General features: G+C 37.3%; 2 protein-coding genes across 9 annotated transcripts in view; one reads left to right on the plus strand and one right to left on the minus strand.

The window, feature by feature from the left end:
• Positions 1-11,368, minus strand: part of NT5C3A (5'-nucleotidase, cytosolic IIIA) — a 28,033-nt gene extending 16,665 nt beyond the window's left edge. Inside the window, exon 1 of one of the 3 annotated variants that reach the window (XM_035552571.2) lies at positions 10,965-11,368. In XM_035552571.2, the coding sequence (XP_035408464.1) occupies positions 10,965-11,102 (138 nt within the window). In that variant the 5' untranslated portion in view covers positions 11,103-11,368. The remainder of the gene's footprint in view (positions 1-10,964) is intronic. The other 2 variants (XM_035552575.2, XM_035552574.2) reach the window with 2 other exon arrangements.
• Positions 11,369-11,426: 58 nt separating this feature from the next.
• The window catches only part of BBS9 (Bardet-Biedl syndrome 9), a 322,969-nt gene continuing 311,004 nt past the window's right edge, over positions 11,427-23,391 (plus strand). For all 6 annotated transcript variants that reach the window (XM_050709143.1, XM_050709144.1, XM_035552560.2 and 3 more), the window contains exons 1-5: positions 11,427-11,547; positions 12,708-12,822; positions 14,869-15,019; positions 16,179-16,243; positions 18,894-19,007. In XM_050709143.1, coding sequence (XP_050565100.1) covers positions 12,717-12,822; positions 14,869-15,019; positions 16,179-16,243; positions 18,894-19,007 — 436 coding nt within the window. In that variant the 5' untranslated portion in view covers positions 11,427-11,547; positions 12,708-12,716. The remainder of the gene's footprint in view (positions 11,548-12,707; positions 12,823-14,868; positions 15,020-16,178; positions 16,244-18,893; positions 19,008-23,391) is intronic.

Raw genomic sequence — 23,391 nt, forward strand, 5'->3', positions numbered from 1 at the left:
CATTAAAAAATAAGGCTATATAAAGACATTTTAATTCAGCAAATAAAACTGCATTTATTCATATTGAAGCATGAGTTTTGTTAGGACTTAGTACAGCTTTTAAGGAGTGGACATGAACAATGATAAACTTACGTTAAAATTATGCAGTGAGATGATGAGGTTAGAATAAGGTGTTTGTTTGTTTTACTAATTTCTGCAGTTCTGGATGTCTACAATGAATAGAGGCTTGGCATCTATTTAAAACCTATAGGACACCATGACTTGCATTTCTATATAGAATTGATTGTTGAGATGAGAGAATAAAAGATACTGCAGCATCAGTATCCCTAAGGCACCTTCCTTTTCTGTTTACAAAAACACTTAAAGCAGAGATTTCTGCTGGTGATAAATCAAGAGACACTTCAAATCTTTCAAGTAGGTATCAACACACCAAACACATTGCTGACCTGGTATCTTGAAGCCTTGATAATAGAACATAGCAGTAAGAGGTTCTGATGGATGTGCACATCAATAAAGATGCACATCTTGAACACGGAGGTGTTGTTACAATTTCTAAAACTCAGAAGGAACTGCAGCAACTGTGGCAATAAAAGTTGACGCTTTATGCAGTATTTGAATCCTCTATAGAAATCTAAGAACTAATACTAAGCAAGCCCTGAATTTTCAGTATTCCATGTGATCTCATCCTGTCTCCTAATGCACTCCAGGCAAAAATGTAGTCTCACTCTGAGACAATCTATGGGGTTCAAACCATACAGAACCAGGTCTGAAGATTCTGGAATTCCATGAATACAGCTCAAGGAAGGAACCTTTTGTCTCTATTAGGGGAATTATTTCATCTCCATGCTTTGCTTTTACTTACTTTTTAGAGAATTAGCCTTTGAAATAGGTATTTTTCTTGTAGAAAAAATAAGTAATGCATTATTTACTAATCACAAAGTGATCTTCATTCAGAAACTACGTATCTTGGAAATATTGTTCTACAAATGGCATCCTACCCAAGCCAGAATTTCATCTGATGTTATTTTCTAACAGTTCTTCCCTTACCCGGTCCAAAAACAGAGACCTGGAACTACAAAAATATCATTCTAAATGTAAGCATGCTCAGGTCAATATTAAGAAGTCATATAATGCTTAGATTTTACAAATAGCTTCTAAAGCAGTACAACTGAAAGAGAAAATCAGTGTTCTGATACTCAATTTAGGGAAGAAGAAAACAGAGCCTTTTTTTCTTGGCCATCATATTTACATTTCACTGGTGCCTGCTCTTACCAGTGCTTTTTGGATAGCTTCCTTACAAGCCTATAATGCACTTGCAACTGAAATACCAAAAGCAGTTCCAGTCTCCCTCTTACAGGAAATACAGCAGAACTGGAAAGAGTGCTGAGAAGGGCAGTAAGGATGAGTGATGATATGAAGAGCTTCCATACAACAATATGCTAAAATTCTTCAGCCTGGAAAAGAAATGACAGGATGGCACAGAAAAGGTTAATAAGGAAAGACTGTTCACTATATCTTTATAGGTCACACAATTACATAAAGCAGTAAGATGTGGAATTGTTTTCTAGTGATACTCTAAGTTTACACAGCCCTAAAAAGGCACTGGATGAAGTCATGAAAAAAGCTCATCTTAAATTACAGACACTCTCTCAAACATAAGCAGCCAGAGGCTGGACAATCATTCTGGAAAAAAATCTTGACGATTTGCCCCTTCTTAAGCTTTCTCTGGGCCTTTGCTTTAGACCACAGCTACGTATCTGTATCAGGTGAGACTTTTCATGAGAAGTAAGATATTGTTTGTTTTTCCATCCTTCCTTCTCCCTATTGATTCTCCATCAGAGAGCACAGATACAGAAAATTCACTTCTGACAAAACTCAAATTTCTGAATTTGAGTGGTACTTATATGTTCTTTAACACTGCTATGGTAACAGAATGGATGCTGAAGTCTGGCTGCATGAAAGATCCAATTCCCTCTCCTGCTAGACAGCATCTAATGCTTTCTGGAAGATGAGGTTGTTGGTACAACTAATCCTTTTACAAAATACCTAGTCAAACACTATCCAATTCTCAGCACCAACAGTATGTAGATATTGTAGTATATTTATAAATTCTTAATTAGCTATCAGATGTGCAAAAGCTCACCTTGCACAATTACATAATTTTGATGACTTGTACTTTCATTTTTCAAACTGTTTGCATGCATATTTTTTTAATGAAATATTTTTATTTGTCCATGTGCATGTACATTGAAAGAGCTTAAAAACAAGCGCTTGTCTCCTTAGAAGCTTCCCATGTAACATTATCTAGAATGGAATTTGCATTAAGCCCAAGGCCTGGAACGAAGTAGTTGCTGCTGATTCTCCCCTTCTCTTATCTGCTTGTAAGAAGAAGAAGAAGAAAAACGCAACCTACAAACCACTGCTTAGATTCACTAAGTCTAAGAATGCTGTATCTAGATCAAATAAACTCTGACCCTTGAATAGTGGAGTTGCAGGACCCAGTTTGAAAGCAAAGTCAGCAGGACAAAGTTTAATCCAGAATGCATTGCCAGACACTAAGATTCTGATGAAAGAATGTAAGTGTTAATACAATACTGCAGTTAAAGTTACATAGCAAGACCAATTAATTCATTTTTAACAGCTACAGTCTCTTACAGTACAGACCCTTCTTTAAACTTCTTAAAAAATAATCTGTTAATTCTAAAGATGAAATTCAGCTACTGAACACTCATTATGTTACCACTCATCTGGTAACAGACAGCATAATGACTTGAAGTTTACTGGATGGTTTTGACTCTGTGTCTTGGCGTTCCACGGGTGTTTCTGCCTATTGGATCCATTCAAAGGTACAACCAGATGTTCCTTATTTCTTTTACCTCTATGCATTTGCACTTTGGAAGTGCTACAGGACATGTTCAAAACACTTTGTACTAACACTACCACTACTGTACCACTTCTATACTTTGTACCATACTACTACTGCTAATGTACCAATACTATTACTACTTTGTACTAAACCCTACCCTTCAATTGCAAATACATTGTTTCCATGGTAAGAAATGCAGACCAGAATAAGGCTTTCCATTAATGGATTTATGTTGCACAGGCAAATGCAATCCAGGAAAATAACTCTTAAGTTGATAACTGCCAAGTGTAAAAACTATACTTTTCTGATAACTAATATATCTGATATCAGACTGATAACTAGTCCAATAACTAATAAGTTTCCACCAAAGAGGGAGAGCTTTGAAGCAGCAGGATAAGTAGTACATTTCAGTGGTATTCATTCTGTCTGAGCAATAAAGTCAAACAACATAAAATCTTACGTAGAAACAAAAGCTCCAATAAATTTGGATTATTTCAGTGATCCAATTTACAAAGCAGGCAAACAGTTCTTGATATAAGAGAGCATGAAGGAAGCTATAGCTAACAAGTGAGGAAGAAGCAAGTTAGAACAAGTAAGTTAGACCAGGAATCCTTCTTGGTGGCAAAACCATCTCAAGAAGTCTGAAATTGTGTATTCAGACACCTCATGACGTCTCAGTGTCCAAGTCTGGCCCTTGCCCTGCTACCTTTTAAAAAAAAAACAATAATGAAAATCAGAATAATTACAAATTAAGTACATTAACTTTTTTTTCTTTAAGTTACCATAGATAAAAGCAGAAGCCACATTTCCTTCTACCACTGTGCATAATTTTACACAGTTTACATAAATGTTACTAACAACCTTTTTGTATTTATTATCTGAATTTACTTGGTGCAATTCTGTCTTTTTTTTGTGGCAGTACTGAACAGAAAGAATACAGTTACTTTAGTATTTAAACATAGGTGGTACCTTGTTTGACCTGTGTGCTGCAACCTTAAGCATACAACCACTTGTACAGAAAAATGCCTCATTCTTTTTAATATTCAAGTAAAACAGTCTCGATAAATGAATGGGGTAGTCAAATTAGGAAATTCCGGTGGACTTTTAATAAGTGATATATATACTTTTAAACAGCCAGAAACCCCACCAATGATAGAGGTGACCACCACAACAGCTGCAGAAGCTGTAGATACCAAGTTAATAGCAGTGCCAGTCAAACTGCTTCATGATTGACATGGGACTAAAAAACTGCCTATAACAGCCACTGCAAGTTCACTGATGTTTTAAAGCAGTGATTGCTTTTTGGTGAGAGAAACCAACTGATTGATGTCCAGCAACTTGTTAATGTAACTACTCTCTGAAGACCTCTATCCCAGGATCTCACTACAGAAAACTGCTGCACTGATGTGACTGGAGGGCAGACAGAGGAAAAGGTAGACTCGATGTCCTAACTTTTGTTCTCCACACCCTCAACTACAGCACACTTACCAAACTCTTTTGCCAGTTCTTATCTGGCCCTATATCTCTCTGCATGCTGGTTACAAAAGAAGGCCTGGGAAAGCAGTTGAGAGCTATTTCTGCCACTTGGCTGCAATTAGCACATGATGGAATCAGCCAAGTTTCAGTGCTGAGCATCTGAGAGGCAGCAGGGACACAGCTGCTGCTCCAGGCTCCCCGCATGCAGGAGCGGTTCAGTTGGATGTGGCTGACCTGGAGTCAGGTAGCAGCCAAGGAACGCCAGTCACTGCTGGACAGAATTTCTTAAATGACATGGTACTTACAAAACTGCATATATCCATCTTCAGAGAGCCCCATGAAAACTGACAGGCAATTAACACCAGTGCCACCTGCTGTTCTGCGCTGTCTACTGCAGCTAAATTTGCTAAAATTTCCGGCTTGAAAATTAAGCACCATCTGAAAAATGCACCACATTACAGCAATAAAATCTTGACAGGCTGCTTCTCGCAGGATATTTTTCCTTAAACTCTCTCCAAGACTTACTCTTCGCAGGCTATCACTTACACAAAATACACTTATGTATGCATGCATGGAGGGAAGAAAGGGGGTTGAGAGGTTGAAGGCTATTAACATGAAGTAAACTAGACTACACAGAAAAAAAAAATGCATATTTTGTATTATGCAACTCATTCAAGTGATGATGATAATAATAAAGAGACAGCCCTTCTAGTTTATTGAAGCAAGACACTTCAAAAGTTAAGGTATTTGGAGACATTTTCCAGACCTATACAAATTGTGACTTGTTTACATCTACTGGTATATTAAAAATTGCTATTGAATTTCCAGCTAATATTCTCCTGCCCATAAATGCATGGATCCATACCTTGTCTCTCTTCAACACTTTTATTGATCAATTCAGTGCTTTTATTAAATATAAAAGTTGGAAGCTTTTGTTAACTTGAAATTGATTGTTGGACTGCTATTAAACTTTAATTCATAACCTGAACAAATTTGCACTGATACGTCTATTCAGACATTTAAAAACCTGCTCATATTATTTGACAGTTTAGAGTAACATGCTTAAAACTTGTAGTATTTGTTATTGGCCTTAATCTGTAAAAGGGGTTTAGTAGAACAGATACTGTTGGAGCCCAACCAATAATCGACAGTTACTGCAAATAGGAGAAAAATCACTTGACAACATAACTTAACACATACCGGGAACTTAGGAAATGGTAAAAATATTTTTTTACATTTTTACAGAGCAAAATAATGAAAGATTATTTTGTCTGTTGTATAAAGTGTTTCTCCAAGACAGCAAAACAAAGTAGCAAACAAGTTTATACCTGCAATATATTATCGTATTTTGACATTTATTTAAACTCACTACTTGCAGGTCAATTTTCAGGTGTAGTTCATCATCATATTTTAATAACTGTTATGACTAGGATAAAAATGAAAAACTATGTCAGTAGTGAAGATTTCATTGATATTGCTGTAAACATTCCTTGTAAAAATATGTTTCAATACCTACAGATTGGAGAAAAAAAAAAAAAAAAGGCAGTGGCTATTTCAGAAAATTAAGACCTACTTCTGAAATAGATGGTTAAGTTGTAGCATCAGTTTATTGTACTAAATAAAGTCAAATATTACTATTAAGTACAAAATCTGCAGAGTAGATTTTTTTGATTTGTAACCTATTTTAGAAGAAAACATTGACATTTTGAGTCAATTTCTCCTCTGATTCAAATTGTTAAGATTTCCAACCAAATTAATTTATAGCAAGAACAAAAAGCTATTACTAGTATCTTAAGCTTTATCAACATGAACTATGTTTAAAGTGTTTTTCCTGGCCTGTATAACGTTGCTTTACAAATGACATTCTAAGTTACTTTACGTTATGATTATCTGTACAAAAAACCTACTGGCAATGCAAGCTTCTTTAGAAATGCTGGTGTTTATCATTCTGTCAATGTGATTTTTCTATCGGGAACACAGTCTAAACAACAAAAGTTCTACAGAAATAATTATATGTCATATCAATTTTAATATAGTTTTAAAAGTTTAACAACACTCTAAAATTATTCTATTACTCTAGTCCCTAGTGATTTAAGGACTCCTAGCCAAATGTGACTAGGTAGGGGCAGCATTATTTCTCAGAAGTTCTTTTACTTTCCATTACTTAGGTTGGTATCACAGCACATTCTTCTGGAACAGCATTATTGCCACATGGATCATTTTACTGGATAGCTTTCAAGGCCATGACATTTTAAATATTGTCACTGCAATACACAGAAAGTGACAAGGTCCGATATGATACCTAGAGAGAATCCATGTTCCTTCCATTCTCCTTTTCGATTCCAATTTGCGGAGGCTCAAACTCTTCATTTTTTAGAGGAAGAAGTACATATTTACCTGAAATAATTTCACATACTAACTATTTAGATACTTGAAGGATAGTGTCACATATATGTTACATATTACACACTCCTTGATTTTATTCTCCATTTGGAGGGCATGGGTGACTCACAGCTGTGTGACTTCAGTCACTGACTATAACAACTAGTTATTAGCAGCAAAGAGTAAAGCAGAGTGGTACCTTATCTCTGCCAATTGTAAAGGTTACTATCCCTCATCTGTGGTACAAATGCTCTGATCCCCTGTGAAACAAGAAGCCAGTCTTGCCAGAGACTGACAAGTGAAAGAAAATAGTAATAAGAAAATCTCCCCGCACAAGCCCTATAACAGTCATGCTCACAGAATACATTCCTTTATTTCTTCGGAAAGGAGATAAATAACAGCTACCTTACTTCTTATTTGTTTGCTTATATCTCTCCAGGTAAATTCTAATAATGCAAAAGAGCCATGCACCGCTTCTCTCTCGCAATTTACTAGAAAGGAAACTGGCTAGAAACATTTAACAATGGCTGGTTAAAATGTTTTCTTAAAAACAAAAAACTGTTTTTTAATTTGATTTTTAATTTATCATTGTTGAAATTCAATACAAATTCTGCTTTACAGGTAACTAGACCTTCTAACTTCAGGAACAGAATGGAGAAATAGTAAATGTAACTAAAAGTTTGCCTAGTTTCCTGAAACAAACCAAACCAAACCAAACCAGCAAGAAATCAAACCAAACCAAACCAAACAAACCAAAGCACCAACAAACCCTCCAAAACTTTAAGAGGAAGGAAAAAAAAAAAAATAAAAAAGAGCAGTTGCTGAAAAAAGACCACAGTTCTAACCTACCTTTTATGAAGTAGTCAAACAACAAAAAACCCTGCTACTTCATTAAGCAGTATTTCTTAAGTTTACTCCATATTCTAGTTAGCATGGGCTACTCCTTAAAGAGGAACTTTTTTGTAAGACTTTTTCACTCTAGCTTGTGAACCTGTTTTCTGTCAAGTTTATACAGACTTCGCAAAGACTATGTAAGAAACCAAAGTATACTGTAAGTTCAATTTATTTGCTATATCAGGATACACAAACTCATTGCAAACCTGCCTGGGACCTGAAAAACCCCAAAGATTTGAGTGTTACTGTAATACTGCAAAGTTTAACCTCTTTTTACAGTAGCTATCAAACATTATTAAAGTTGCTTTAAGAGTCCAATTAATTATTAACCTTCTCTTTAAATTAAAGTTAGCAACCTTGCAGCTAAGATTTACATACACCTGACCACAGGAATACTTTTACAGTTTCACAGAGATGGCATTTTGGCTGTGCAAAGTAATACCTCCCCAGTCTTTCAGAAATAGTTGTTTTCTTAACTTCACAACTGGCTATATATTTACTATTAATGCCTCTCTTACTTCGAAAATGGAGCTAAAGTAACTCTGTTTACATTTATCAGTGCTTAAGATAAAATATATACTTGCAAACTTTAGGCAGTCAATAGAGACATTGCATTAATACTCGAATTCCAAACTTAAACCTTTGCTTCCAAATAAAATGCCGTAATTTTATGCTGTGTTTATCAAGCTTAAATTTGTGTACCAGGCTAATTCCTTTGCTAAAGAATTAACCTACTGAAATGGGAGATAGATATCTAAGAATTTCATTACTGTTATTATTCAGAAAGGAAACATGACTACCCTTATATTTTGATCTATGCTTGAGAATCCCTTCTACTTTTTTTCCCATTAAAAATTCTTGCCATCATAACCCCTAACAATAGCTTGTCAAATCTATATTCTATTTGATTTGTAAAGGTCACTGTCTTTTTAGCATTTACACACTGCTATAACTCAGCTGTTTACTTGGATTTTGATCTTATATTCAACTGATTTTAACTAAGAAAAAAATATTGCTGTAGTTAATTATAATTAAAGACTAATACATTGGTGAGAATGAAAGTCATATAACTAAGGTGCAAACTGGCCTGATCCCCACTGATTTTGGTAACAGCTATAAATCAAGGCACCTCTGAGTCTAATGGGGATTTAAAACCAAAGTGTAGTCTTCCTTAAAGAAAATCTGAATGGAAGAAATCTACCAAAAAGGTAACAACATTCACTAAATTTTAGATTGGATAATCTAATGTAGAAGACCAGTCTGACATAGTAACTCACATGTTAGAAATATATATATATATTTCAACAAAGCAGTACTGTTCCTCCCCACCATCCTAACTTACACCAAGTTACAGACTTAAAATCTCTATGTACGAATGCATTCTGCCATATCAGTAGAAAAAACACCTATGTCTCTCTCTCTCTATATATAGATATATATAAACTCTACAGTTTATATATAAACTCCCAGCTCAGATCATCAAAATAGCTACAGATCACAGTGCACTGGACAGCATCATGCCCAGAGAGTGATGAGGCCCTCAGGTGCATCCAGGCACCTTTTCCCCAAAGCTCAAAGGAAGGTCTATCCCCTGATAAAGTACTATAGATACAGTGTCTTGTAAACGACAAATGTTGACTCAAATCTATTAAAACTATATCAGGATAAAACTGTTTCAGGAAGTTCTCCAGAATGCAAAATATTCAAGTAAAAGAAACAGATCATATCACTTATATGCATTTTCACCTTTATTTGACACACTAAAATCCATGGTATGATGTTTACATAGCTATTTCCTTATTTTAAAGTAAGAGAAATTTCACAGCCTGATTACATGTGTTCACTCCTTGGGAAGGAAGAAGACTTGCAGCGGATGAACTAAAGATGTCAGCTGATGAAGATGCCAACTCAAACATCAGATGAAATGACAGCTCTGCAAGTGAGCACATAGTATTAACATGTTGAATCTAATTGGTAAAATATTCCCGTGTGAGAACGCTGACATGCTCTGAACAAGCTTTACTTTTCCCTTGTAATTTTAAGTTGAAAAAAGCTGTGATCCTAAAAGAAGAATTTTCAGAAGTATCTATTTAGGATCACAGGTCGGTGTCCAAGAATATAGCTCTGAAAAAGCTATCTGAAATGCTTACCAAAGAGATTCATTTACCAGAAATCAATTTATTATTGACGCAATACTTTTTTCCTAGCAAAGGCAAAATCTTTACAACAAAGGTAAAGAGTTGAAGTCTTCCCAGCCAAAACATCATTTAAACACTGCAGAGAAAGTTAATGTAGACCCAACCTTAGCAATTATTAGGCATTTTTTGACCTACAGCTCAACTGTGATATTGAGAACAGGAGTTGGTGAAAACTATTTTATCTGCCTTTTGATATATGATCAGGCTTTTAAATTTTGTTATATTAGTGTCCACAATAAAAGTAGATTCTAGCATTATCAGTATTATAAATAAAAAAAGAGTAATTTAAAGTTGCAAAGTAGTTGCAAACTTTTCAACTGAGGCCATTCGATGACTATGATTCTATAGTTAATCAGTGTTATTCTACTGTATGTTTTCAAATGAGTTTTAAAAAATCCTACTGTAGAATCCAGAATCTTTTTTTTTTTTTAAAGAAATAGGTCTAAAAGCTATCCAAACTGGCAATCCAAAGTTCCTGCTCTCCCACATGTTGTAAGAGAGCTCCTGGAAAGCAAAAAGGAAAACACTGAACAAACCATGCAACTGATGATGACAAATACCATGTAAGTACTTCTTCCAGCAGCAAGTAAGAGGACTGTGCTAGGTTAAGAATGCTCACCGGAATAACGCTCTGGAGCCACAAAAATTGCCCTGTGTGACTGATACTGCTAAATGCTGCGTTTGATAGGCAAGTGAGACATTTCTGAGTCTGCATACACATGCTTAGTTGTTCTTGGGAAAGTCTATCTGAGTCTGCATACACAGACGTAGTTGTTTTTAGGAAAGTCTGTGTTTTCAGGTATAAATAAGTTAATAAATAAAGAATCTGGGCTTTTTGTAAGGCTTTGTAGGGGAGATCACCAACAGGCACTGACTGATACCAAGGGACGGGATGGTTTCTGTTCAGTTCTTTAGCACAGCGCTGCCCAGGTGACAAACTCAAATTTGGAAGGACTTCAGCGCGATCACCGTGCCCCCACTGAGACCTTTCACGACCCAGTCCCAGGCACACGTCCGATTAAGGCTCCCAACCCCGCAGACGCCCGATTAACGCTCCCAGCACCAACTCCACCAAGGGCAGCGGCGAGCCACCCCCCGTCCTTCCTTCCTTCCCCCCGCGGCCATGCGCGGGGCCCCTTACCACGCACCATCTCGATGATCTTCGTCTTCCTGCCCGTCTTCTTCTTCATGGTGAAGATGTACTGGGCCAGCACCACGCCGCCCACCAGGGCGCAGAGGCTGGCGCTGGCCACCGCCCCCATCTTAGCCACGGCAGCGCGGTCCATGGCGGCCGTCGCCAAGCGCCCGACCCCGCCGCCCGGCAACGGCAGCACCGCCTCAGGCCCGGCCGTACCAAGCCGCAGGGAAAGGGGGGGAGAGGGGAAAAAAGGGGGAAACGCAGCCGCTGGAGAAAGAGAGGAGGTTTCTGAGAGAGTGTTTGGAAACGGAAAGTACCCACCAGGAGCTGGGTGGTCCCCTGGAATGCGAGTGGATGTCCCGTTTCCCCGCTTACCCCCCTCCCTGGGCAGAAGTGGGAAGACCCAACCGTCTCTCTCCACTGCGCCCAACCCTGCTTCCGCCGGAACCGAACTACATTTCCCAGCGCCGCCCGGGGCGGCGGTTGCCAAGGCGCCCTGGCAACGGCGCCTAAAATGGCGGCGGGGAAGGGATCGTAACGGCGTGGGCCTCCATCTCCCGGCCTCGGGCGGGGGCCGCGGTGCCGGCCCCCAGGTAAGGGTTACCTCTAGAGGGAGAAGGCGGGGGCTTGCGGGCTGTGGGTTTCTGAAGGGAAACAGGGGAGTTACGCTGTATTTGTCATCTCTCCTTGCCTGCCCATTAAAGAAATTGGGGTTGGAGCCGCAAGCGCCCGCGCTGGCTGCGCTTTGCGGAGCGTGTGGTAAAGTTGCGGGCTTTCAGTGCTTAAAGGGGGCTTGTAAAAAGGATGGAGTAGGGCTCTTTACTCGGGAAGATAATGGTAGGACAAGGGGGAATGGTCTTAAACCAAAAGAGGGCAGATTTAGATTAGACATTAGGAGAAAATTCTTCACTCAGAGGGTGGTGAGGTACTGGCATAGGCTGCCCAGAGGAGCTGTGGATGTCCCATCCCTGGAGGTGTTCAAGGCCAGGCTGGATGGGGCCTTGGGCAACCTCGTCTGGTGGGAGGTGTCCCTGCCTATGGCAGGGGGTTGGAACTGTGTGATCTTTAAGGTCCCTTCCAGCCCGAGCCGTTCTGTGATTCTGTGTTCCTGGAGGTGTAGCTGGCACAAAACACGGGCAAGGAGCTGTGAGTTTTGAACTAGGGTAATGTTATTAGCGAGCTGCACACAAAAGGATTAGTTGTGTTTGCTGGTTCTTAAAATAGCAGCAGGTAAGGAGCAGAAAAGCTGATTTGTGCCCTGTCTGGCCAAGTTCTTTGGTTACGTCACTAGGGCATCTTCAAGGCGATTAATCAGTAGAGGTTTTGATGCTGTTTATATCTTTGTTCACTTTTCTAAAATAAACTCTTTTATGGAGGACCAACATCAAAATCATACTTTTGCTGTTTTTCCTTGGTAAGCAAGAGAACCTCGGCTCTGTGACTTTAAAAACTTTTAAATGACTGGTTTAGTGCTTCTTACAAAAGGCTTCTAACAGCTTTAAAAAATTGCAACCCTTTTGCTTTTTTATTTTGTAATGCTAGTCCATCACAATTAGTCTGTGAATTCATGACAAGAACTTTTTTTAAAGTACATGACCAGAAATGTCTGAAATTGACATGTATTCAGCTTCCAGTAGAGCTATGTGAAACTAACAGATGAAATATACTTAGTTGTTACCAAAGAAAAAGGATGTTTGTTTGAACTGATGCATATGTTAGTATGGATTTTAACAACAGTTTGTTTCCTTTGCAGTGAAGAAGAATGTCCTTGTTTAAAGCTCGAGACTGGTGGTCCACAACACTTGGAGAAAAGGAAGAATTTGATCAAGGCTGTCTGTGTGTTGCTGATGTTGATAACAGTGGCCAAGGTAAAATCAGAATTAGTTGGCTGATGACTCCTAATCTATGTAGCTGCAGGTTTACTTTTACCAAATCAACGTGTACTGAAAACTTGTTAGCCAGACTAGTTAGTTTGTCTGCTATTTTTAATGTGTCCTTGTAGAATTAATAAGATGCATACAGTGCCATTTGTCTGGTATGTTTCTGGGTTTCTAAACATCTAAATTGTTTCTTGTGTTCAGTAGTAGTTTCTCTCATGTTTTATTTTCTCAGTGGTAGATATCTTTAAAACAAAGCTTTTTAAATTTGTCATGGATACAACTACATCAGTCATTAAAGGAGCTTATGGGTGAAAGAGTTTAAAAAGGAGGGTGAGGATTAACGAGCTAAGAAGTTATTTAGAACCAGAAAACAGTCATTTGTGTGTGGAAAATATGAGGACGTTGAAATAAGTGACTCTGCATAAACCCTGCCTTTTTACATAGTCATTAATAATATGAAAGTGAAGTGTGGAACTGAAATGATGCCTCTTTATGAGGGAATATTTACACCAGTCATGATCTTTGCTGTCAGGGAGAGTTCTTGTGTATATATTTAAATACTTGGGACTTTCTATCTCACATCTTTGTGCTTAGTAGAGGTTCTTGAGTTTGATTTCACCATTGCTAGACTTCTTTTCAGGAGGATTTTAACAAAGTTGAGTTATGTTACTGTTTTACATTAACTTTTTCAAATGGAATTGAACTGAGGGTGTTACAGGTAGAATCTTTTCGTAATGGAAAAAAGTGTAACTGATATGTAACTGTAAAAAATGTAACTGCAGGGCTTAAATAGCATTGTGGGAGTAGCAGTCTTTTTATTAGTAACAATAAAATGTTTATTTACTAAACTTCTAGTAAATTAGTAAATAAACACTTGTAACAAATTCCTTTGTAATAAACATTGTATCTTTTAAAACTAGGCTCCTTTTTGTCTGGAGTTCAGATCCAAAAGTGAATGCAGCTAGTTGCACTAGCCAAACAACAGGGTAAAATATCCTTACTTAAATAAGTGTAAGTATTTTTAAGAAATTCTAAAATAGGTTTAATCATACAAGTTATACCATTCTTAATTTACTGCTGTTGGAATACTTGTTACAGAGCTGAGGAAAAGATAAGTGGAGGAAGTAGACAATATTCTCTGAATAAGGGACTTGTGGTTGGAGAAGAGAGGGCGCAGGCAACTGTTCTGAACTATCGACTTGGGGTCCTGTGGAACTATGCCAAACCTTTAGAGACTGGTCAACTTGGTTTGGGAGCGTTAGTCAATTGCCCTGACTTACAGACAAATTCTACTGGATTTGGATTTGATCTTCATTGATAAAGTTGCCCTATATCTGAAGGAAATAAGTCCCAGCTACACCATTAGGTTGTTAGCAGTTATCATGGGAGGCAGTTCTTTTTTTTTTTTTTAATTAATATTTTTTTGTTGTTAGTCTTTTGGTTGTTAGCAAATGCATGCTTGTTTGAAATACTGATCCCAGAATAAACCTAGCTATTGTACTTCACTTTGAGGTAAGCAAACTGTATCAAGAGCAGGTGGTCTCAAGGCCTTGCTTTCTTGTTTTGATCTGTTGACCTGATGTAGTAATTATCTGGATTTAGTTTGGAACTGCTGACATATACACAAATCCAATCTTAAATTTTAGCAGTTCCGCTGGTGCAATACATATAAACACAAATCCTAGTTGTTGAAGCTACAAGTTTGAATTACTATCAAAAAACAAAGTGATGTTTTTCCTAACAAGCGTGAATGTCAATTTAGAATTATAGAGTGGTAACAAAGGTCAGTGCTACCACCATTATGACTGCTATTTTGAACCCTTTGCTGTCAGGCTTACATTGGTGAGAAAAAAAACTCATTACTGTTAACCTAATTACTAATTGCTCTGTCTAGGAGATAGAACATAATCAATATTAATTGAATCATGGAAATGTTCTTTCATTCTAGGTTATTCTTTGGAGCACTTCTGCACTAAATCTAATTCTACATGCATTATTGTATTTTGTAATCTCGTTTGCTTATTTTTTTTATAGATAAAATTATTGTGGGCAGTTACATGGGTTATCTCCGAATCTTTCATCCACATCCTGTGAAACCTGGGGATGACGTGCAAGCTGAAGACTTGCTCTTGGAAGTGCAGTTACAAGAACCAATACTGCAGGTGGAAGTGGGAAAATTTGTTTCGTAAGTAAACAACAGCATGTGTTGCTGATCATTATTTAAGGCTTAGATATGTTTTACTTTCTTTGTTTTGGGTGGTGGGGAGTGGCTTCAGTTTCCATATTGATGCCTATTGATTGCATCTGTGAATACCATAGTATGCATTTGGTCTGCTTGTTGAACCATCTTCATATGAGAGATTTTTTGCTTAATGTCTAACTGAAGGAAAATCTTCCAGGTACTTGTATTTTTTTTTTTTTGAAGTGCATGGAACAGGAAAAAAAATACATTTTTTTTAGGCGTTAACAGAAAATTTCAGTAATTTCTGGTGTTTTAAGATGTAACATTGGCCAGTTTTGGGATGTTTGATAGAAGATTGAAGATCTTTAACGCTAAGGAATTTGATGGAAATAAGTGTCCAGATAGAGGAGAAATACTATGGCCCTAAAGAAAAGGCTGTGTATTTAATTAGATATAAAAGAATCTACATGGGAGAAAATATCATTTTAAACTACGAGTCAAGCCTGTACTTACCATGGGAAGAGTTTCTTGAATTTTTTTCAAGACCAAAGGCCATCTGCCAAAAGGCCTATGTCTGTTGGAATTTGTTCTTTAAGTACTCATGGACTGGCCTTGTGCAGAAATGATAATGCTTTCTCTTGTGAAGAGATCTAAAACTTTTTCTTTCATTTTAGCACAAGAACCTTCCCAACAGAAAGTACTACTTAATTTTGGGGCAAGAGGAAAGTGAATAGTTTAATTGATTTAGTTTTGCAAGTAGTACAAAACTGAATTTTAAAAACAATTTATGTGGCTGCTGAATAGTACTTGTCTGAAATAATGATCTTCCCATCCATTTAGTTTTTTGAAGAGTTGAGAAGTTGAGAGGAAACAGCATCTTGTTTGGAATGATTTTCAAGCTAAACTGGGAAAATAGTTGACCTGCTTTTCATACTTAAATCTGAAAAAATGTTCTGTAAGGATTCATTTTAATTTTGAAAGTAGCTTCAAATTTAGGAAGATTAGTTCTTGGTTGTTTTATGTTCACATTTAATACTCTTAAACCTGGCCAACACCTGAAAGTAATGTTGACATTTTGACAGTGATTTTGAATTTTTATCTCATGCATTTTACTTGAAATTTATCTTAAAACAATTGTTTTTTTCTGCTCCCTCTTTTACAGTGGTACTGAAGGACTTCATCTGGCTGTGTTGCACTGCCGAAAACTCTGTGTATATGCTGTTTCAGGTTAGTTTACAGATGCAAACTATCTTGTGGTTTTAGGTTCATTCTAAAGTTGGATCAGGTTAAATGCTAAGCTTGGAATATACAGAGTGTTTGTTCATCATCCCTGAAGAGCTGCAGTCGTCATGTTCTAGCACTCACTCATGTAAGAAGAAGAAATGTTAGTAATTATATCTAAATATCTCCTGGTGGCTAATGACCTGGTGATCTGCTTGGTGCTTGAGATACTGTGATGTGTGTCTGCAATTGGCAGTGCTGGAGTCCTGCTTTTTTTCTTGTGTTGTTCTACTTGCTCTCCCACAGGAAGATGGAGTTGATCTGATAACAATGACTTCTTACAGAAGTCATGGCATTGCTTACAAAGATTAGTTATGAGTCTTAGCTGGTGCAGTGTCTGCATGTTATGAAGGATTTGTCTGAATGTACATAGACATATGGTAAAATTTCTGCTTGTGAATAACTAGTGCTTGTTACAGTTTTAGAAATAACTGTTACTATTCAGCATGCTAATGGTCAAGTGGTTGTTTAATGACGGTTTACATATCTTTTTAAGTATGAAAAAATTATAATTCTGAACTCAAAAATCTGAACTTCCTAGAAAGCCAGAAGATTGGTAATGCAGCCCAGGTAAAGATAAGAGGTTAACATTGGTAAAAAGGTGAAATTACTACGGGCTTTTCTTTAAATCCTCTTTTTTCCTATTGCCTCTGTCTGGAAATCTAAGTGCTATGTTCATGCAGTATATAAAGAGACAAGTCACAAAATATTCTGTGCGTTCAATTCTTTCTAGTACATGTGCAAAGCACAGATATAAGAGTTCTACTGACTGTATCCTTGTCTTAAGAATTCAGTAGACAACTACATATTGTTCACCTCTGTGCAGTGACAGCTGGAGTTGCTTTCACTGTGAAAGCATAGTTTACTTCTAGGAGCAGCTTACTTCCTGTTCATAGCTCAGTGGGCAGATAGAATCTGAAAGGACAGCATGTCTTCATAACCTATCTGCCTTCTAGTTATCTTACACGGAGACACCTGTAAAGTTGGTCTTTGTTGAGGGGTAATACTTTGAGATATAATGCCACTTCCATACTTGTGCTTCTCTGTAATGGTACTTAAGTTTTAGAGTTGTTGCCTACCAGTATAACTTTTATTAAAACAATTTAATACTTTCATTAACAGCATACAACAAATAGGTCAGTATAGAACTCTTTCTAATTATAATATGCTGTCTATGTGGTTTAAACACCAAAGTAATAAAGTTTTACAGTCCTTTAATAGATACTTCGTACTAATTGGTGAGCATTCATCATACTGTGATAGTAACTTTATCAGAACTTTTCAAACTCTTGAACCAGCTCCTTCAAAAACCAAAGATCACTATTTCTTTATGCTTCCACAGCAAATTTCCGTGTCATAAAGTGGAATTTTACCTGTTTTATACACATCACCATGTGTTTGTTATTCATAATAAAGCAAATCTATGCTGTTTCTCCTGTATGAATGAAAGCATCCTTCAAGGCTAACTAAAGTATGGCCTGGATCTTGTATTACCGTTAGTATGCGCAGACTGACTACCTTCTTGATTGTTTTTCCTCTGATATTGCTCTTTAGGTAGCTACTCATCCAGCCAGGGCTTTCCTCTATGTCTGTTCCAATCTTCTCTTGAACGTGGGCCTACCTTCATGGTAACAGCTTAAGAGCTGTAGTGGATTTTAGTTGGAGCAGTTGCCTAAAAGGTTAGCATGAGTTACCAATCTTTCATGGCATGTTGTTTAAGATGAGTGTTGAAGTAATCTTTGCATATCTAAAGTTGTGATAGGCTTAGCTTAGATCTCATTTGCTCAAGAAATCTTTTTTTCTATGCTGATGTAACTGTTCTCAAAGTTTTTTTTTGTTTTATTTTTTTTGTTTGCTGATATGATTCCTAAAGTGTTACTCCAGACAATGAAGAACTCTGAGTATTTTTCTTTGTGGGCAGGCAGAAAAGATTCTTGATTATTAAAAGGTGAGCCTTGACTTCAGTTTCTTTAGAAAGGCTTCTTGAATTTCTGCTAGTTCTGTGAAGGGGTCAGGAAACTAGTTTATGCAGATGCTTTTGAGAATGTGACATGTATGATAAAATTATTGCTGTTACTGTGTGTGTGTGTGTCTCTTTGCACTCTTAATCACTGCATTGAGTTTCAGACTGAGTAAAGGCAAGTGATAAATGTACCCTAACCATGGCTTTTCAAAAAAAAAAAAAAAAAACCAACAACTTATAACTGGCTACAGCTCAATTTGAGGCAAAGACATTTACAATTCATCCTGTTTTGTTAGATATAGTATATCCACTGAATAAAAAGGAGAATTTTAAGAATTCTCCCATCTTGAGTAGACTTTTTCTGATCTTAAAGGTGTGCCTAACATGAAGAAAACTATTGAACAATAAAACTTCATCTTGCTAAATCTTTATACAATAGTTAGTATATTGGGACCTTAGCTGTGGTTCTGGCCTTTGAGAATTCTTTTTCTTTTAAGAAAACAGCAATTTCAGCCCTCAGATTGAAGTCATTAGGAGTAAGTTACAGCTTTTCAGGTTGCTCTTTAAACTGATACTCCTTTTTCTAAATTGCATGGATAAAGGATGTGAAATATATACTTTTTTTTTTGGTAGGAACTCAGGGGAATGTGGAACATGGGAACCAGTATCAGATTAAACTGATGTATGAACATAATCTTCAGAGAACTGCTTGCAATATGACTTATGGACCATTTGGTGGTGTAAAAGGTAAGCTCCTTGCTGCATATTCTTTATAATTATTTGTTTACCTGTGAATAGTTGAGGGTTAACTTAAATCTTGAAAGGCTACAGGCTATTGTTATCTAGAGGGGAGACCATCTTTCTAAACGATAGTATCTTTTATCTGATGTAGGGGGTTAGGGGAAGTTAAAATGAGGCAAAGAATATTAAACACAAAATAGTTTTCTTATATCTTGAACAAGATATGAACTTATAAGGATAATACTGATTTTTAAAAAATAAAATACTTTAATATCCAAAGTAATTATTTTCTTCCGTGCTTTAATTCAGTTTTGCTTTTCTGTAGCTTCCTTATCCCAGATGAAGGAATAAGTCAACACTTCCATTCTCTGAACCTAAACTACTGAGTCTCTTTAGAGATGCATAATACAGACTGAAAAAATAAATAAAACAAACTATGATTGGAAAAACATAACAGTGGAAAGTAATATTTATGGTGTATTTGTAGTTTTGAATATGTTTAATAGATTTCAGTCTTTGTTGAACTTGTGACACCATTATGAATACTATTTTATATTCTGATCTGGAATCATCTAGGTTTGCTCTACATGACAGCAATTTCTCTTCAGAAGACAAGCTTCCCTAGCAATAATGGGGGATAGTAGTTATCTGATCAAGTAATGTGCCTAAGCTTTTCACAAAATAATGCTACTTTACTGAGGCAAAAAGTCTTCTGAGTATATGATAAATATATGCATATGACCCCACAGTTCTGGGGCTGTGGTAATGCACTGTAAGATTATTACTAGAAGATTAACCCTAAACTCAGGCTTGTCTCTGGGCTTGAATTAGGCTAACCACAATTCATGCTGATTGAAGAGGCTTTCACCTACTAATTTTGCACAAGCACCTTGGAGAAATTATTGACTCTTAAGTCATGTGGATGAGAAAATGAGAAATGCTATGAATAGCTTGAGGGGGTGAGTGTATAGTTCATGGGTTTATTTGTGCTAACTTTAAAAAGAAGATACAGAGCTTCCTAAAACCGAGAAGAGGTAATAGTGTGATTCCTGTCATGCTACAATGGGATTGCAGTAATGGATATATCAAGGGATCATAAACTAAGAGTTGTTAGTGCGTCTGGAGTGGTGGAGGGATAAGACAAAATACCTTTTTACCACCATTCAGTTGTGCAGAATAAACTCTGGATTTCTGTGACATGCATGTTTACCGTATTGATTCTGGGTAGAGGTCTAACCACCAGCTCAGTCTTGATGCTGGATGTATCTATAGATACCTTATCAAAACCTGTGTGGGATGCAAGTCACAAAATGAAGAGAACATCTTTGCAAGCTAGAGAAAAAGGTAGTAATTACTTCAGAACCTGTTTGGCTAGACAAACACTTCTCAACACCTAGGACGGTCAAATTATGAGCCAGTCCTGACAGACAAAGCAGAAGGAACAGCAAAGGGAACTCTGGTAAGTTCTGTTTCTCCTGATTCCTAGTAGTGCTTCTGTCCCTGCATGTCAAACTGCTCTCCTTTTTCCTTTCTTCCTCATGTTCCAGTTTGCAATAGTGTGTTGATTGCTGTGGGAAAAGAGTGGCCTCAAGTCTTGTTTTGAGATTTCAAGAATGTTAATAAACAATGACAGAAGAGATTTATAAATAATCCCCATTCCTATCATAAGATAAAGAAGCTTTTTATTTAAGACCTAAATATGGGAAAATTGTAGTAGCCTGCTATCAGCAGCTTGACCATTCACTAAGGCAGGCATTGAAGCATCAGAGAAATAGGTGAAGTGGACACTAGAAAATCATCTGAATTGAGTGTGTGTCTTTTTTATGGCTTTTCTGAATTGAATATCCATCTTTGTGTCTCTTCTGGAGTGTCTAACTAGATTTCTTGTCAAGGCTATACTTTTAGTCTCGTCCCTAGACTTTTGCCATGATTTTTTTTTTAAGTACCATCTTTAAGCATCTCATTCTCTCCTTGAGGGTTATGAATGACAACGTTGTGGATATTTTCCATCTTGCAAGGCTAGTCAGAGTGATCTGGAAAGAAGGTCTACCAAGGGCTGTTAACTTTAGTAAACAGATACCTGTCCTGGTCTGGCCTTGTTGTGCTATCTGTGTGTGTGTTTCTTTGACAGATCTTCTGTGCTGCAATTGAGAGCCACCTGCAGTCTATGAATAAATATTTTATTTGACTATGTGACTTCCAGACTTCTAGAATCCTGGCCAGGCATCTGCTAAGTCTCTCTCACCTTCAGTGGAGGTTAATTCATAATGGTGGAAGTGCTATAAGTGTGCAGCAGTAAGCTTGCTTTGCTAGCAGTCTGACCTCTACACCATACTCTAGAAGTGGACTAACAAAACGCAGGGAGGGTTTTTATATTTATAGCCTTCTCTGTTACTGCTGTGACTAATATGTGTCTTTTTTCTTATTGCTGTATTCAAGCATCCTTGAAACAATGAGAAGGTGAAAGAGGCACTTCAGAGTTCGTGTTTACAGAGCTACTGGAGCAGACACAGGAGAATGGCAGTTGAACAGGAGTACAAGGAAAGCATGCTGTGGGAGTGTCAGGGGAGGAGAGGGAATGTAAATCCCCCAGGAACATAATCTTTCATCTGAGGAAGCAAAGAAGAATGCTGCAGGAGTCGACAGGGCACTTGATCTATGAAGTTGCTCAGTGTTAGATTTCTCTTGTTGAAGACAATGCTGGATTTTTTGTTTCTTTTCATGGAGCTCCTAATACTATACATTTAGTAGTAAAGGAACTCATTCTCCACAGGCATACCAGTTGATACCAGTAAAAGAAAAATAGAATTGAATTTTTGTACACTTGTTTATACTGGTGTCCAATGACATTTTTGAGGGTTTTCAGCCCTTTCTTGGGACTAGGAGTTCTTTGGGTTCTAGTTACTACTCTATTTCTTTTGTTCTTACTTTCTTATTGAACTGCTTCCAAACAGTTGCCTGTCAGTTTAATGGAAACTGAAGAAAATGACCACTTCACTGCTTGCCCTTACTGCAATTAAATACATCTTGGCGTTCGGATTTCTTCTGTAGTCACTTGTAATATGATTTCTACCCACATGCAGTTACAGTCTGTGCTGTCTAGCAGGCCACTGTAGCTGTGGCCTTAACTGGGATGCAAAGTGCTTTGTTAGTCTCTTGATGCTGTAAGGTTGCATAGTCAGTTTTGAAAATCTGGATGTAAAGCCAGCACACGATTCCCATTTACTGTTCCAGAGTTAGCGCATCCATTTTGACCTTTGTGGTGGGTGGTTTGTTTTCGGCTGCTTATTCCTTTGGAAATTCCTCTTGAAACTTTGGAGGAAGTTTCAATTTCCTTTGAGAAAATAAACCTCACCCACCTTCACTGTTTACCTATTCCTGGCTTCTCTTCCCCACTTTTTATAAAGAACCTGGAGGGGAAAGAGCTTGAGCATACTCTGTAGTCCTCAAGAACCTTCTCAGTCCCACCTACTCCATCCTGCACTGTAAAGATGCCATAAAACAAGCTGGTACACAAATCTGAGAGTATGTGACTGCTGTAAAAATGAGGCAACAGTTACATAACCAGGCATCAAGGTATTGAGAGGAACTCAGTTTCAATCCAGCAGTTTTTTGACTTTCTGAATTGCTGAAAATCCTGTAAGACCCTTACAAAAGCTCAAGAGACAGAGATTTGTTCAGATCAAACTTGCAATTTTCATTATATTAATATTTTTTTTTCCGGATTGTATTGGAGTGGAATCCGTTTTTCTAATTTACGAAGCAGCTTATCTTCTGGAGAAAGTGCCTGAAATCTCTCCTGAATGTTGGCTGACCTGGAGGCCTATCAGAGGTTTTCAGAAACTAAACAGAATAGAGCTTTTAGAAACAAGTGCTCTGCTACTATTTTATGGTTCAATTAGGTTATGAAGGTTCACCAGCTTTTCTTCATCTGTATTTAAATGTGCACTTACATAAACCTTTCACTGTGCCTACTCTACCCTCTGCATCTTCATTAAGGAGGAGGATTTCTCATAGCTTCTATTAATGTGGTAGCTGGGGAAGGGTGTCTCTGCAGTTGTTTGAAATGTTCAATAAAAACTTATAGTCCAGTCACTAGTTGTGTGTTGCATGTTTTCAGTCAGCTTTCTCCAACGTAAGCCTTGCTCTCCTGTCCTTGCTAGTTTTCATCAATGTACTCATGCCCTTGTTATGTTATGATTTGGTCTGTTAACCTGCTAGTCTATTTAGGTGAGATGTGATGGAGATGTAAAACATACAAAGTAAACTGTTATTTCTTGACTAATTATTTTGGTCTCTTGTATTTATTAAGGAAGATGGTATTAGAGATTTCCTTGCTGAAGAGAGATCTGTGAGGTAAACAGAAACCTACTTAGTAGGCTAGCTCCTA

This window comes from Cygnus atratus, chromosome 2, assembly GCF_013377495.2.
Source record: "Cygnus atratus isolate AKBS03 ecotype Queensland, Australia chromosome 2, CAtr_DNAZoo_HiC_assembly, whole genome shotgun sequence".
Lineage (NCBI taxonomy): Eukaryota > Metazoa > Chordata > Aves > Anseriformes > Anatidae > Cygnus > Cygnus atratus.